A 16,464-nucleotide genomic window follows, 5' to 3' on the forward strand; every position below is an offset into this window, starting at 1 on the left:
TACAATATTTACAAACCCCCAAATTGTTTAAAATTATAACCTGCTGCAACTTTAAGGGTTAGCATTTTAAAAGGAAGGATACAAGATAAAGAAGTAACTTTAACTCCAATGAGACCATGAATATGCAGCTCTGCGTGTGTGTGCATGTGTGTTTGTGTGTGTGTGTCCTGTAGTGTGTGCAACTGGCTGGCTCTCTCCGGGAGTTGGGGGGACTTTGGCTTCTCATTGGCTGAGAGTAAATGGAATGAGGAAGAGGGGTTGCATCATGGCTGACATGTAACGGTGTCGACGCGACGAGGTGAGACTCCAGAGGCAGTCGGGCAACATTTCCTTTTATGTTCAAGAAGCAAAGAGGAAGTTTTTTTATTTCTATTTGGGTTTTTTTTTTGTTTTGTCTGAAGACAAGAAAGGCTTTCTCAGATAAGAACAATAGGAACTACGATGTAGACCACAATCAGTTATGCAGCAAACAAACTTACTTCCCAAACGCAAACAGTGTTCCCGTTAGACTGAACCGTCCTGCTGTCTAGTTATCTGCCTTTTACAAAACACACAGAAGACCGCATGAACACGCCAGGGTCACGCACCAAGAGCATGCCACAACACACCACTGCATGCCCTAACACTTACCTGGGACCTCTGCTGACCAGCCCGCATCAAGCAGCAAGTGTTTTCTACTGTACTTCATGCTGATTATTAGTCTAATGTCTGCATCAGCTAAACTGAGCTGAGTTATTTGGCATAGTATGCGTTGCCTGTCCTAACTGTAAGGTCTTGTTTCTATTATCTTACAGTTGTGTTTATGTGAAAGCAGTAAGTCTGTACTTTCCATTTAGTTCTGCAAAAACACAAGTTTGGTTGTTAAGCGGGAGGCCAGCGTTTACACAAAACATTACAGAGCACTAGCACTGAGTGCTTCTTAAAATGTCTCTGTCATGTGACCTGAGTTTCAGTTAGTGAAACTACGGCACTTCAAAGTGAAAACTTGAAGTTAAAAATCTTACCCAGTCACAGCTGATTTAATTTCAGAGCGAACCAATGAGCAGGTCAGAATTTCAAATATTTGTTTTTTAATCTGGCTTTTTTGTCACTACTGCTAAGCTGACAAAGTTCAATTAATGGCAGCTCTAAGCCCATGCACAAGATTAAGAACCAATTTTTGACAATTTATACTAAATAAGAAACAATAACAATAATATATTTTCAATTTCTGAATTTAAACTAGAAAACAAATGGATCCTGTAAAAAGATCTAAACTGTCTTGACGTGTGAACTAAATCTTACCTACTGCTTGTTAATGCAAGGATGCGAGCTGGCAATCAGCAAATCCCGAACTCTGTGCATGTGTGTTAAGTCTAGAAACACACACACATACAGTCTCTCTAGCCCAGCCACACTTACATCAGTAATGGCATTCAGAGCAGTGTCTGAACCAATGCTGAGGTCTGAACCGGGTATATTATTGGAGACGGTGGCCGGGACCATAACCATGGGCACACAGAACTCCTCATATTTGTCCCGTGCAGCAGCGAGTTCCAGTAATCCCACGTAGGCCTGCAGTAGTGAGAGCCAGCGTCTTAGTGGTCATTGAGTATGTACACACAAGTGGGGGAAAAGTGAAGCGATCTAATCCGCAGAACTTTGAAGGTGCAGTGGACAAGAGGACACAGGTGAGTTTTGAGGGAAAAAACATGACAGGAAGAGCTGGGAACTTACTGGAGATAGCAAAGGTGTGTCCAAAATCCATACTACACTCGAGAAGAAGATATTATCTACTATAAAATGGAGTATAGTCCACTAATTGATTCATGGGCTAGCAACAAACGCTGAGCATTGCACAGCTTTGATTTTGTCAAATGGAAATCAAATGTTTCACTTTATTCACCAACTTCTGCAAGATGTTTCATTTCTTCATCAGCTACAGCAGGAGCTAGGTACTACTGTAAAAAAGAATCACTGCATTACTAAAAGTGGCTTAGGATAACGTTTACTTTTACTTCTATTGTTATATATTGATTAAAGCTAAAATTTTAGCCAATCATAACTATGATACATGCAAACTAATAATTTGAACATGTTTGCTTTAGGAATCAGCAAGAAGTTAACTTGTGGTGGGCGTGAAGGAGGAGGTGGCTTTGAGGTGGGAGGGATCTGCTGATGAGAGATGGAGCTCAAGAAATGGAGTATGAAATGAAAACTCAGCGATGGGATGAAGAAACGTCTGTGAGGAATGTACTGTTAGGAGAAGCCAAGGGGAGAGAGCCAGGCCAATCATGACGGGCAGTGAGACACACACAGGAAGTCAATGTTGCAGCTCCTCACATAAAAGGACAAAGACAGAGACAGCGTTCATTTTTGGCCAAGCTACCAAAGTCAAAAACCTTTTCTTTTAAATGACATGGTTGAATTGTTAAAGTTCTTTGTTAAAATAAAAGTTTTATGCTGGTTTCATTTAATCTCTCGATTGGACAAAGAGCTTGAAAAGCATCAAAATACCATAAACATCCATTTCAATGTACTGAAAATCATTAAATCTATCTATATACATGCTGGCTTTGCAGCTTGGCCAACAGTTCATACTGACACATGGACAGACAGGGAGAGAGCCTTAAAAATTTAAATATGTCTTCATTATATTTTGAAAAAATATTAATATAGAAAATGTGTTTTGCAAATTTAAAATGTCAAATTGGGTAAATTGGTGAGAAACAAATGGACCAGAAAATGCTGAGCAATACAACACATGGCAATCGTAAAATGCTGGTGGGAGACGGTGCTTGATAATGCTGATACAATAAGGTTAGCCATTTTACATTACACAATAACTCTGCTTTTACATTATCAGTAGCTTTTTTTAATGAAACAATAGCTGAATTTAAGATTTTTCCTCATTGTATTTTTCTAAATGATAAAAAATGGTCAGAGATACAATATTGATAAAATGTGATTACAAACAAAATGCTTTAATTTGCAATAACCAGGAAAGGTTGTACATACCTCAAACCCTCCGACCACAAGCAGAGCATTGATGTTATGAATCCTCATCTGCTCAGCGATCTTATCCAGATGTTTTCCTGGAAGAGTTCTGACATAAAAAATGATTAGTCATTAGAAAGGCAAAGGGGATAACACTTTATCATGTACATTTAATGTTAAAGCATTTAACCTTCCTCTTGTGTTAGCTTTCTGTTACTATCTTTTATGTTAATGGATAGTTTTGTGTCTTAAATCAACCAAAAAGTTCCCTCAAAACAGTGGTTTGTCATTCAAATAGTTTATAATCTTGTTAGGCTTCCTTATCCATGAAAAGATGGGTTTTAATATTTTTCCTGTGGCCCTCAGGCTCTTTCTTTTTGCAGCACACCTCTCATTTTCATTCCGAAACTATAGCAAATTAAACTCAAGAGATTAAAAAAAAACTTGTAGCAATGTATCTCTAAAATAAATCGGTTTTATTTATTTTTTATGTCAATATTATTAACTATAGTAACATTCCTGTGTAATTCTATCGATTCGATGCACAGAATTACACAGCCCGTGATGCTGCTTTTTGCATAAAAAGAAGTTGTCACTTATTCTTGTCACGCAAACCTGGAAATCACAGGGTCATTTTGATGACATTTGCAGCAGTTGGCCTGCCATGTAAGCCAGGAGGTGCTGCAATCCAAGAGATGTTACCACTTTCTTTTTACTCCGGGAAGGAGGCAAAAAGGTGAAGAAGCCCCTAACTTCTCTCTGACAGTGTTAGTGAGCTCACAGTATGTTTACGATTTCAGTTTTGGCACTAATTATTGTTTTACAATGTTATATTATAACAGAGTTGAAACCGACTGTAACAATACAATGGTCATAATTTTCACCAGAACATTTTCTAATTTTGTTTTCATTTTGTTTTGTTTAAATAGAGGTTCCTGACAAAGTCAGAAAGCCTTGATGCGATAAACAAGTTTAAATGGCACCTTTATGCATAAAAACCTAAAAATTGGTCAGTGCCGACCTCAACCTCATTTTTAACCTTCCTCATCAAGAGGAAACTTAAAAATGATGTAGGCTTATAATAACAGGTATATAATAAAGCAGCAGATTACCTTTTTGTCCCTAGCAGTGACCCACCCTGGCCAGTCCAACCACCAACATCTCCCCATTTGATCTCCTTAATCTGATGAAAGAGAAAGGCAACTCGTTTGTATCGCAACAAAACAAATTAATGCATGGCAGAAAAGGTTCACAGATCTCACTGGGACTATTAAAAAAAGCCATCTACCAGATAAACACCCCCTTGAAAATTATTGTGTCAGTGTCTGAATTATCAAAAACATCAGAGATAGAGTTTCTGCTTTTTAAATGCATCCGCTTCTGTCAATGAAATTTCATTCATGTTCACTGTACTTGAGGGAAGTTAGAAACTCTTCACATGGTTAAAAATCATACAAGGACTAAGTGGGAAAAACATAAAAAAAACATGAAGCATTAAAAACCAAGTAAAGTCACAGGCATATGAATAAATATTCTATAATGTATAAATATATGACAGCTAAGTTGTGAGCTCCATTTGATGATTATGGACATGCTTAATGAGGAGGATAAGCCACAGAAGGCCACTGCTGAAAAGGCTGGCTGTTCACCGAGCGCTGTATTAAAGCATTATACATTAATGGAACTTAAATGGGAACATGTGTTAGGAAAAGGTGCAGAAGCAACACGGATGACCACAGCATTGAGAGGAACTACAATGTCAAGTACAAGTCAAGAACATCATGAAACACCAGCCCCAGCCCACTTCCCATGGAAAGGAAATACGACTGTCCTGATGACAACATCAGAGGCAGCTTACCTAGGATGAGGAGAAAAAAAGGACCAGGCTGTTGCTCAGTGGTTCATATTACTCTCTGTAAGCACATTTTTCATTTCATTTGGAAATTAAGATCTTAAAATATTAAGGCTGAGTTGAAAGGCACTGAATCAAAGTTATTTGAAGTCCAGTGTGGAGTTTCTGTAGTCTGTGATGTGTCATGTTGTCAGCAAGTGTTGGTGATGATTGATCCACTGTTTTTACAAAGTACCTGCCCATTGTATCCAAACTATCAAATGATTTACTGACAATGTCATTACTCAGCTTGACTTTTCAGTGAACTCTTCTGGCTTGAACCCTACAGAGAATCTATCAAAGCAACCTGGGCTTCAAAAACACCCCAGCGTTGCCACCCCCTTGCCACACTGACGCAGCAGTTCACGATAAAAGAGCCCCAACCAACCACTGAGAGTACAACCATAGTTTTCAGAATTTAGACATTTCTGTATGTCAATTCTTGCTTTTGATTGAACTTAGGAAATGTTCTAATAATTTGAACTACTGGATTGAAGTCTTGAAATAATTAACATGTAATGAATATAGATGTTTACTTTTTTTAATTAAATTATAAACAATAAAGACTTTCATGACATTTGCATTTTTGTAAGATGCACTGTAAAAAAATTGTAATATAAAAGTATTTTACTGTGTATTTTACAGTTTTGTACTGTTCTTCTAGAATATTAAATTCACCTAAATAGACTGTGATTTTACATTTCAAATGTAAATTAATGTAAAATCACTGTAAATGTAATAAAACATAATTTTCTTGCTTTTTAAATGTATTTGTCTGTACATATGCATATTTAGACTGTTAAAATACACTCACAAATGCATCATATTTTCACAAATATTTGTCCATTATTTGAAAGATTGAAATGTTAAATTCAAATGTAATGCTATGGAAAAATATATAAAATGATTCATATAAACTTTTTGTACATCAAATAATTATTATTATTATTGTCATTTAGGGCGATCGTGGCTCAAGAGTTGGCAGTTCGCCTTGTAATCAGAAGGTTGCTGGTTTGAGCCCCGGCTTGGACACTCTCGGTCGTTGTGTCCTTGGGCAAGACGCTTCACCTACCATCTACTGGTGATGGCCAGAGAGGAATTATAAAGTGGAATTGTAAAGCGCTTTGAGGGTCTCATAAAGCGCTGCATGAATGCAGTCCGTTATTATTCAAACCAACTGTTAACTGTATATTTAAGTATTATTATTCATATTGCAGCATTCATTGACTTTGTTTATAGGTAATTTCATTGTTTAATCACATTAAATTGATCCTAATTTAATGTTTAAAAGCACGTGAAAAAGGCAAAATCCCATGTAAAATTAGGAAACAAACTGTATTGTCATTACTGAAAATAACCATATTTTCATGGGAAAGTTATTTTCTGTTATTTTCTGGTATTATTTTGGCGCCCCAGCTGCCAGAATATTACTGGTTTTTTAGGATTTTTTTTTTACGGTGTGTGCTGGCAATATGCAATCTTGTCACTGGCTATGACAGTCACAGTGAATCTACAATTAAGCAGCCGCTCTTTAATCACTGTGATACTTAGTGGGGTTATTAGTCAGGGACCCCAGCTTCACTTTTCAACCAATCTAATCCTTCAAAATCAGGATTTTGTCTCATGTCTCATGAAAGGTACAATAGTGTGTCATCAGCATAGAAATTGTAGCTTATATTCGGTTTTTCAATAACATACGGTATGAAGAGAAAGCCCAATAACAGATATCCGTGGAACTCTATATTTGTACATAGTTGTCTGAATGACAACTATGTACATTGAATCTCACCTGTCCTTTGTAGAATCCCTCGAAGCCATCGTTTACAGCAAACATTTTGTGGCCTTCGGTGATTCCCACTCTGACAGCAGAACGAACAGCAGCATTCATACCTGCTGCTGGAGCACCGACGTTCATTACTGCCACATTAAAGGAGCTCTGTGGGTGATACACAGCACCAGTTACACTCATGTAACACTCAGTACTAACCTTACAGTAGGGGAAGCAGAACCCCATGGTACTGTGATATGTGGTAGCACCCTTAAGCTTTTTCAAATTTTAAACCATATTCATACTTTAGGCCCAACTCCTATATTTAGTGTACGAACACAGAATATATCTATGAGCAGCTTTTACCGGCAATGCAGTCATGCCATTAATTCCATGGCATGAGGCAAACTGGACAAAAACTGGACTGAAATGGTTCAGTTTGGACGTCATGGAGCCATAATCACGGCTTCATCTGTCATCAGGAGAGACTCTGCCTCACACAGCAGCAGGCAGTGATAGCCTTTCATGCATGAGCCACATGCTGCTAAAAGACGCAGTGAAGTAGTAGCTACTTTGTCATGACAGCCACTGAAAATATCAACAGTCAAATGAATATTTTCCCAAAATTTTTTAGCAGTTTTCTTGCCATTCAGTTTTGAATCATTTGGCAAAAACGCAAATGGTGCTCTTACCAAACAATTTTCAATCCAACTTTAGAGGGGATCTTATTTCAAAGTCAAACTCGGGTTCATGTGGTCCACATTGCAAAATGCAATATGGACACACCCAACAACACAGAATGCATTATGCTGTGCTCCAATAATAGACTGAGCCTGCAATGTCCTTGTTTTCAATTGGGTTAATGACACATATAAATATGACGTGAAGTACCTCAAAACGGACAGGCTTCCAACTCTCTCTCAATAAATGTTTAATACCAAATCTCACACAGTTTGCTCTGTTTTTGAAGTCTAGCAAGCACAAGTGGAATCGAACTACAACACCCGGTAAGGTAAGACAGAAATGTGTCTGCAGAAACTATACCAGCATCAAAAACTGCCAAGAATCAAACCTTGGTTTTTGAAGCCTTATCATATTATGTTTGCTTTCTGTTTGATCAAATACAATTTCTTCATCATTTTTCAAAGATTGAAAAATCTTTGGCTGCTGCATACAGACAGCACTAAACAGTTGGAGAACATAGACATGCCGAGATAAAAAAAGATTATAAAAAACGAATATTCAACAGATGAAAGCTTTATGTTTAACAACCACTAACCATCTTTGAATAAAGCAAAGAGCTTGGAGCCTGTCCAGTTTGAGTTGAGAGTCAGCAAAAACACATCTATAAAGGAGACTACTTCAGAGCGATTTGAAGCAGATCACACCCTCATTGCCATTATCCCTGACAGCAGGGCTGGTCGGAGTCCTGCACTGCAGCGCTAATGCACCTCTTTGCATGTCTACATTTCTAATTCCAAGCATCCAAGCAGAGCCATGAGGAAATAAGCAAAGGCAGACAGAACGACAGGTGAAGAGCACTGACGCTGTCCTTTTGTGGCACCATTTTACAACAACTAAAATAAAGTGGATATTAGTTCTAGACTTGGTAAGTAGCAGAAACTAAAATCCACATATATTTATCTCAGCATTGGGAAGATTATTAGAAGCCAAAGTGAATAAGATGGTTAAACTAACTGCAAAGCAGCTCCTCGTATGACCTACACCTGCAGAAGCTTCAGACGCTGATCAAAAGCCTGCTCAGCTGCCCCATTTTCACTCATCACATACATCAATCTGCTCTTCATCCCCCGCCTCCTCCTCCTCTCCCTCAGGATGGACAGTTATAGAAAGACAGACTATGTTAGTGTCACAAAAAGACTGCAGCACCCACAATACACCTGACCAGGAAATACCTTATGCTAATGTACAATTCTCAGAGCAGCTGGTGGAAAGACACATTTGGAGAATAAACATGGTAGTTATTATTTTACTGGTTTAATTAAATTATTTTAGCTGTTAATATTTGAGAGTGATAATACTTACATTTGGAAGTTCAGAATCTGCCTTGCGAAATGAGAGGAGTCGGTAAGTGCTCAGATTGTTTTCGAAGCTCCTGCAGATGGAAAAAAAGTTAAACAATGTGGAAAATCCACAATGAATTCTGGTCTGTAAATGCAGCAGGGCAAACATTTAGAGTAATTAAGAGATCAATGTTAACACAGATAAGCAGGAAGTGGGGCATGCTGTCAAACCGCACTATACACAACTTCTGTGCTGTGTATAGTGTCAGACATCATGTGCAACATTCGAACCAGTGCTCCTGGCTTGAGCAACATTTAAGCACTTTATGTATTTTTTAATCTACCAATATGTCGATTGGTTATATATAAACATAACAAATCCTACAGGTGTTTAATCATGTCAGCATAGTGGAATTTTACAAATACCTGCCACGCAGTCTGACCGCCTCATCAAATTTCTTCTCATCCATGGCCTTCTGTACTTCTTGAGTCTGATGACAAAAAAAACAGGGCATTTTTTTCTGGTGAGACAGTGCTGCCTGCTAACTGTATTGCAGGTAAATAGTGTCTGGAGTTATGGGAAACTCAAAGCACCTCGATCCAGTGATCCTAGCACTATAGTTGCTCCAGTCTCACGGCATGAAAGCCAGTCCATATTTTATCTCTTTTTGAATTCCAGCTACATCCCTTTAGTACGTTTATTTTAAGACCTCTTTCTTTGTAAGAATAAAAATGTAAAAAATCAATGAATAAACAATTTTGTCAACTATATAGTTTTTGAGACAAACATAATAGCAACCTTTGTTGCTTGAAGAGACTCTCAAGCTTTTGTAGTTATTTTAGGTCATTTTTAAAACTAATCTTCACATCTTTATTTTTTTTTCCAGGAATCAAGTTCATATTTTTCTTTTGCATAAAAATTAATCTTTCACTGTTTGATTTGTAAACTGCTTTGTTTCTTCTGTGGAGCTTCACAGTCACCCAGAAAATAAATGTTTCTCAAATTATATTATATCTTCTTGCATTAAGCTGGTAAATGCTAAATGTCAAGGTTTGTTGAGGTTTGTGAAGACATTTCACCTTTCATCCAAGAGACTTTTTCAGTTCTGAAACAACTGGTAGAGAGACCTAGGTAACTAACCCCTACTGGGGGCTGTCCCTTTTGAGGAGAACCTGACGGTCGTAGACCCATTATTGTTCATGTGGGTTGTTACATAATCTGCAGTATAGAATAATAGAGCCAAGGTGTGAAAAAGGTGAGGCCCAATTTCCTTAAATAGGTAAAACCTCTGTGAGACCCTGCCCCACCCCCACCATCATGTGAACTATTGTGGTACCTTGAGGTGGGAGTGGGGGTTGAAATTACCTCTGTGCCAGGTGTTTTATAACTGAAGTAGAAAAATGTGTTTACATTTTCACAAACCTGAAGAGATCATTTATCTTCTTCTTCAAACTCTCCAGACTACCATGACCTGGTTGACTGAGAACATACACGACCTGTTTCATCTCTTAATTTTATCTGCTTTGTTAATGTTGTAGGCTGACTGTGGATTCTATCAGATTAGTTGTCTTTATTTAAGTTTTTTGTTTTTTATGATGGACTGTCTAACTGAATAACATATTGTGAGATAAAGAAGAACTCACAGAAAAGTGACTAGCCAGAAATTTGATACAGCTCTTTAATGTTTTACATTTTACAAAGCGGTAAAAACAGTCTAATATACCATTGTTTCCTCCAAGGTTCATGTTCCGTTTTAGAATTGGACTTTATTCCAAATGTAGCATTTCTCTATTATAAAATTTAATGTTGTTTCAGATCCTCTCCCTGAAAAATCAGATACTGTTCTAGTGGTTCCTGTCAGATACAATTAAAAGGTTGTAAGTTTGAGTCCCAGCAGAGACTCAAAGAGAAGATCCAGGTTGCACAAAAAATGCGCATCTGCACAGTAGGTACTCAGATTGGGGATTCTAGGTACATTCACATCACCTACGTGAATTCTTTGCTTTGTAGCTTTGTAGGCTCTGTGGTGCAATGGATAGCGCATTGGACTTCTAGTGGATCTCATCAGAGGCAATTCAAAAGTTGTGGGTTCAAGTCCCACCAGAGTCGCTAATTTAACGGGGAGAACTTTACTGAAGCTTCCTGCTACCCAAAAATCTTAGTTTTTGACCAGCTCGATTGTAGTCATCCAAACAAAGTGCCTTGGTCAACTGAAAATGTGTTACTACCACCAGGAAATGAAAGCCTCAAGTTTACTAAGCACAGAATCCACACTACTTGTAGTAGCATATGGCTGTCATTTAAATACAGTTGAGTTTGGCTGTTGATGAAATTTTCTAGGTTTGCGTTCCACCACAATCACTAACTCAAGAGGGGTTTTATTTCCCTTGAATTCTTTGCAAAGCAGAGAAGATCCAGGTTGCACACAAATGCGCATCTGCACAGTAGGTACTCAGAATGGGGTTTCTAGGGACGTTCACATCACCTACGTGAATTCTACGCCACATTCTGAGTCATCAAGACAGGACTACGTAGGCTCTGTGGCGCAATGCGTAGCGCGTTGGATTTCTACTGGATCCTTTCAGATGCAATTCAAAGGTTGTAGGTTTGAGTCGCTAATTTAAAGGGGATAACTTTATTGAAACTTCCTGCTACCCAAAGATCTTAGTTTTTGACCAGCTCGATTGTAGTCATCCAAACAAAGTGCCTTGCTCAACTGAAAATGTGTTACTACCACCAGGAAATGAAAGCCTCAAGTTTACTAAGCACAGAATCCACATTACTTGGAGTAGCATATGGCTGTCATTTAAATACAGTTGAGTTTGGCTGTTGATGAAATTTTCTAGGTTTGCGTTCCACCAGAATCACTAACTCAAGAGGGGTTTTATTTCCCTTGAATTCTTTGCAAAGCAGAGAAGGTCCAGGTTGCACACAAATGCGCATCTGCACAGTAGGTACTCAGAATGGGGTTTCTGGGTACGTTCACATCACCTACGTGAATTCTACGCCACATTCTGAGTCATCAAGAAAGGACGTCGTAGGCTCTGTGGCGCAATGGATAGCGCGTTGGACTTCTAGTGGCTTCTTTCAGATGCAATTCAAAAGTTGTGGGTTCGAGTCCCACCAGAGTCGCTAATTTAAAGGGGAGAACTTTATTGAAGCTTCCTGCTACACAAAAATCTTAGTTTTTGACCAGCTCGATTGTAGTCATCCAAACAAAGTGCCTTGCTCAACTGAAAATGTGTTACTACCGCCAGGAAATGAAAGCCTCAAGTTTACTAAGCACAGAATCCACATTACTTGTAGTAGCATATGGCTGTCATTTAAATACAGTTGAGTTTGGCTGTTGATGAAATTTTCTAGGTTTGCGTTCCACCAGAATCACTAACTCAAGAGGGGTTTTATTTCCCTTGAATTCTTTGCAAAGCAGAGAAGGTCCAGGTTGCACACAAATGCGCATCTGCACAGTAGGTACTCATAATGGGGTTTCTGGGGACGTTCACATCACCTACGTGAATTCTACGCCACATTCTGAGTCATCAAGACAGGACTTCGTAGGCTCTGTGGCGCAATGGATAGGGCGTTGGACTTCTAGTGCATCCTTTCAGATGCAATTCAAAGGTTGTGGCTTCAAGTCCCACCAGAGTCGCCAATTTAAAGGGGAGAACTTTATTGAAGCTTCCTGCTACACAAAAATCTTAGTTTTTGACCAGCTCGATTGTAGTCATCCAAACAAAGTGCCTTGGTCAACTGAAAATGTGTTACTACCACCAGGAAATGAAAGCCTCAAGTTTACTAAGCACAGAATCCACATTACTTGTAGTAGCATATGGCTGTCATTTAAATACAGTTGAGTTTGGCTGTTGACGAAAATTTCTAGGTTTGCGTTCCACCAGAATCACTAACTCAAGAGGGTTTTTATTTCCCTTGAATTCTTTGCAAAGCAGAGAAGGTCCAGGTTGCACACAAATGCGCATCTGTAAAGGAGGTACTCAGAATGGGGTTTCTGGGTACGTTCACATCACCTACGTGAATTCTATGCCACATTCTGAGTCATCAAACAGCACTTCATAGGCTCTGTGGCGCAATGGATAGCGCGTTGGACTTCTAGTGGATCCTATCAGATGCAATTCAAAGGTTGTGGGTTCGAGTCCCACCAGAGTCGCTAATTTAAAGGGGAGAACTTTATTGAAGCTTCCTGCTACCCAAAAATCTTAGTTTTTGACCAGCTCGATTGTAGTCATCCAAACAAAGTGCCTTGCTCAACTGAAAATGTGTTACTACCACCAGGAAATGAAAGCCTCAAGTTTACTAAGCACAGAATCCACATTACTTGTAGTAGCATATGGCTGTCATTTAAATACAGTTGAGTTTGGCTGTTGATGAAATTTTCTAGGTTTGCGTTCCACCACAATCACTAACTCAAGAGGGGTTTTATTTCCCTTGAATTCTTTGCAAAGCAGAGAAGGTCCAGGTTGCACACAAATGCGCATCTGCACAGTAGGTACTCAGAATGGGGTTTCTGGGTACGTTCACATCACCTACGTGAATTCTACGCCACATTCTGAGTCATCAAGAAAGGACTTCATAGGCTCTGTGGCGCAATGGATAGCGCGTTGGACTTTTAGTGGATCCTATCAGATGCAATTCAAAGGTTGTGGGTTCGAGTCCCACCAGAGTCGCTAATTTAAAGGGGAGAACTTTATTGAAGCTTCCTGCTACACAAAAATCTTAGTTTTTGACCAGCTCGATTGTAGTCATCCAAACAAAGTGCCTTGGTCAACTGAAAATGTGTTACTACCGCCAGGAAATGAAAGCCTCAAGTTTACTAAGCACAGAATCCACATTACTTGTAGTAGCATATGGCTGTCATTTAAATACAGTTGAGTTTGGCTGTTGATGAAATTTTCTAGGTTTGCGTTCCACCAGAATCACTAACTCAAGAGGGGTTTTATTTCCCTTGAATTCTTTGCAAAGCAGAGAAGGTCCAGGTTGCACACAAATGCGCATCTGCACAGTAGGTACTCAGATTGGGGATTCTAGGTACATTCACATCACCTACGTGAATTCTTTGCTTTGTAGCTTTGTAGGCTCTGTGGTGCAATGGATAGCGCATTGGACTTCTAGTGGATCTCATCAGAGGCAATTCAAAGGTTGTGGGTTCAAGTCCCACCAGAGTCGCTAATTTAACGGGGAGAACTTTATTGAAACTTCCTGCTACCCAAAGATCTTAGTTTTTGACCAGCTCGATTGTAGTCATCCAAACAAAGTGCCTTGCTCAACTGAAAATGTGTTACTACCACCAGGAAATGAAAGCCTCAAGTTTACTAAGCACAGAATCCACATTACTTGTAGTAGCATATGGCTGTCATTTAAATACAGTTGAGTTTGGCTGTTGATGAAATTTTCTAGGTTTGCGTTCCACCACAATCACTAACTCAAGAGGGGTTTTATTTCCCTTGAATTCTTTGCAAAGCAGAGAAGGTCCAGGTTGCACACAAATGCGCATCTGCACAGTAGGTACTCAGAATGGGGTTTCTGGGTACGTTCACATCACCTACGTGAATTCTACGCCACATTCTGAGTCATCAAGAAAGGACTTCGTAGGCTCTGTGGCGCAATGGATAGCGCGTTGGACTTCTAGTGGCTTCTTTCAGATGCAATTCAAAAGTTGTGGGTTCGAGTCCCACCAGAGTCGCTAATTTAAAGGGGAGAACTTTATTGAAGCTTCCTGCTACACAAAAATCTTAGTTTTTGACCAGCTCGATTGTAGTCATCCAAACAAAGTGCCTTGCTCAACTGAAAATGTGTTACTACCGCCAGGAAATGAAAGCCTCAAGTTTACTAAGCACAGAATCCACATTACTTGTAGTAGCATATGGCTGTCATTTAAATACAGTTGAGTTTGGCTGTTGATGAAATTTTCTAGGTTTGCGTTCCACCAGAATCACTAACTCAAGAGGGGTTTTATTTCCCTTGAATTCTTTGCAAAGCAGAGAAGGTCCAGGTTGCACACAAATGCGCATCTGCACAGTAGGTACTCATAATGGGGTTTCTGGGGACGTTCACATCACCTACGTGAATTCTACGCCACATTCTGAGTCATCAAGACAGGACTTCGTAGGCTCTGTGGCGCAATGGATAGGGCGTTGGACTTCTAGTGCATCCTTTCAGATGCAATTCAAAGGTTGTGGCTTCGAGTCCCACCAGAGTCGCCAATTTAAAGGGGAGAACTTTATTGAAGCTTCCTGCTACACAAAAATCTTAGTTTTTGACCAGCTCGATTGTAGTCATCCACACAAAGTGCCTTGGTCAACTGAAAATGTGTTACTACCACCAGGAAATGAAAGCCTCAAGTTTACTAAGCACAGAATCCACACTACTTGTAGTAGCATATGGCTGTCATTTAAATACAGTTGAGTTTGGCTGTTGATGAAATTTTCTAGGTTTGCGTTCCACCACAATCACTAACTCAAGAGGGGTTTTATTTCCCTTGAATTCTTTGCAAAGCAGAGAAGATCCAGGTTGCACACAAATGCGCATCTGCACAGTAGGTACTCAGAATGGGGTTTCTAGGGACATTCACATCACCTACGTGAATTCTATGCCACATTCTGAGTCATCAAGACAGGACTACGTAGGCTCTGTGGCGCAATGCATAGCGCGTTGGACTTCTACTGGATCCTTTCAGATGCAATTCAAAGGTTGTAGGTTTGAGTCGCTAATTTAAAGGGGATAACTTTATTGAAACTTCCTGCTACCCAAAGATCTTAGTTTTTGACCAGCTCGATTGTAGTCATCCAAACAAAGTGCCTTGCTCAACTGAAAATGTGTTACCACCACCAGGAAATGAAAGCCTCAAGTTTACTAAGCACAGAATCCACATTACTTGTAGTAGCATATGGCTGTCATTTAAATACAGTTGAGTTTGGCTGTTGACGAAATTTTCTAGGTTTGCGTTCCACCAGAATCACTAACTCAAGAGGGTTTTTATTTCCCTTGAATTCTTTGCAAAGCAGAGAAGGTCCAGGTTGCACACAAATGCGCATCTGTAAAGGAGGTACTCAGAATGGGGTTTCTGGGGACGTTCACATCACCTACGTGAATTCTATGCCACATTCTGAGTCATCAAACAGCACTTCATAGGCTCTGTGGCGCAATGGATAGCGCGTTGGACTTCTAGTGGATCCTATCAGATGCAATTCAAAGGTTGTGGGTTCGAGTCCCACCAGAGTCGCTAATTTAAAGGGGAGAACTTTATTGAAGCTTCCTGCTACCCAAAAATCTTAGTTTTTGACCAGCTCGATTGTAGTCATCCAAACAAAGTGCCTTGCTCAACTGAAAATGTGTTACTACCACCAGGAAATGAAAGCCTCAAGTTTACTAAGCACAGAATCCACATTACTTGTAGTAGCATATGGCTGTCATTTAAATACAGTTGAGTTTGGCTGTTGATGAAATTTTCTAGGTTTGCGTTCCACCACAATCACTAACTCAAGAGGGGTTTTATTTCCCTTGAATTCTTTGCAAAGCAGAGAAGATCCAGGTTGCACACAAATGCGCATCTACACAGTAGGTACTCAGAATGGGGTTTCTGGGTACGTTCACATCACCTACGTGAATTCTACACCACATTCTGAGTCATCAAGAAAGGACTTCATAGGCTCTGTGGCGCAATGGATAGCGCGTTGGACTTTTAGTGGATCCTATCAGATGCAATTCAAAGGTTGTGGGTTCGAGTCCCACCAGAGTCGCTAATTTAAAGGGGAGAACTTTATTGAAGCTTCCTGCTACACAAAAATCT

General features: G+C 39.5%; 1 protein-coding gene and 8 non-coding genes across 13 annotated transcripts in view; 8 read left to right on the top strand and 1 right to left on the bottom strand.

Moving 5' to 3' along the window:
- Positions 1-16,464, bottom strand: part of pfkpb (phosphofructokinase, platelet b) — a 43,765-nt gene that overhangs the window by 6,882 nt on the left and 20,419 nt on the right. For 3 of the 5 annotated variants that reach the window (XM_084913511.1, XM_084913509.1, XM_084913507.1), the window contains exons 11-16: positions 9,086-9,150; positions 8,682-8,751; positions 6,657-6,803; positions 4,089-4,159; positions 2,998-3,085; positions 1,402-1,554 (exon numbers count right to left, since the gene is read on the bottom strand). In XM_084913511.1, the coding sequence (XP_084769637.1) occupies positions 1,402-1,554; positions 2,998-3,085; positions 4,089-4,159; positions 6,657-6,803; positions 8,682-8,751; positions 9,086-9,150 (594 nt within the window). The remainder of the gene's footprint in view (positions 1-1,401; positions 1,555-2,997; positions 3,086-4,088; positions 4,160-6,656; positions 6,804-8,681; positions 8,752-9,085; positions 9,151-16,464) is intronic. The other 2 variants (XM_084913510.1, XM_084913508.1) reach the window with 1 other exon arrangement.
- Positions 10,678-10,769, top strand: trnar-ucu (transfer RNA arginine (anticodon UCU)). Its single transcript is given in 2 exon segments — positions 10,678-10,714; positions 10,734-10,769. It is a non-coding gene; the product is annotated as a tRNA-Arg (tRNA).
- On the top strand, positions 11,701-11,792 carry trnar-ucu (transfer RNA arginine (anticodon UCU)). The gene is given in 2 exon segments: positions 11,701-11,737; positions 11,757-11,792. It is a non-coding gene; the product is annotated as a tRNA-Arg (tRNA).
- trnar-ucu (transfer RNA arginine (anticodon UCU)) lies at positions 12,734-12,825 on the top strand. The gene is given in 2 exon segments: positions 12,734-12,770; positions 12,790-12,825. It is a non-coding gene; the product is annotated as a tRNA-Arg (tRNA).
- Positions 13,251-13,342, top strand: trnak-uuu (transfer RNA lysine (anticodon UUU)). Its single transcript is given in 2 exon segments — positions 13,251-13,287; positions 13,307-13,342. It is a non-coding gene; the product is annotated as a tRNA-Lys (tRNA).
- On the top strand, positions 13,750-13,841 carry trnar-ucu (transfer RNA arginine (anticodon UCU)). The gene is given in 2 exon segments: positions 13,750-13,786; positions 13,806-13,841. It is a non-coding gene; the product is annotated as a tRNA-Arg (tRNA).
- trnar-ucu (transfer RNA arginine (anticodon UCU)) lies at positions 14,267-14,358 on the top strand. Its single transcript is given in 2 exon segments — positions 14,267-14,303; positions 14,323-14,358. It is a non-coding gene; the product is annotated as a tRNA-Arg (tRNA).
- trnar-ucu (transfer RNA arginine (anticodon UCU)) lies at positions 15,806-15,897 on the top strand. Its single transcript is given in 2 exon segments — positions 15,806-15,842; positions 15,862-15,897. It is a non-coding gene; the product is annotated as a tRNA-Arg (tRNA).
- trnak-uuu (transfer RNA lysine (anticodon UUU)) lies at positions 16,323-16,414 on the top strand. The gene is given in 2 exon segments: positions 16,323-16,359; positions 16,379-16,414. It is a non-coding gene; the product is annotated as a tRNA-Lys (tRNA).

The sequence above is a fragment of the Perissodus microlepis genome, chromosome 18 (assembly GCF_051167445.1).
Source record: "Perissodus microlepis isolate ML-2025 ecotype Zambia chromosome 18, ASM5116744v1, whole genome shotgun sequence".
NCBI classification, from domain to species: domain Eukaryota; kingdom Metazoa; phylum Chordata; class Actinopteri; order Cichliformes; family Cichlidae; genus Perissodus; species Perissodus microlepis.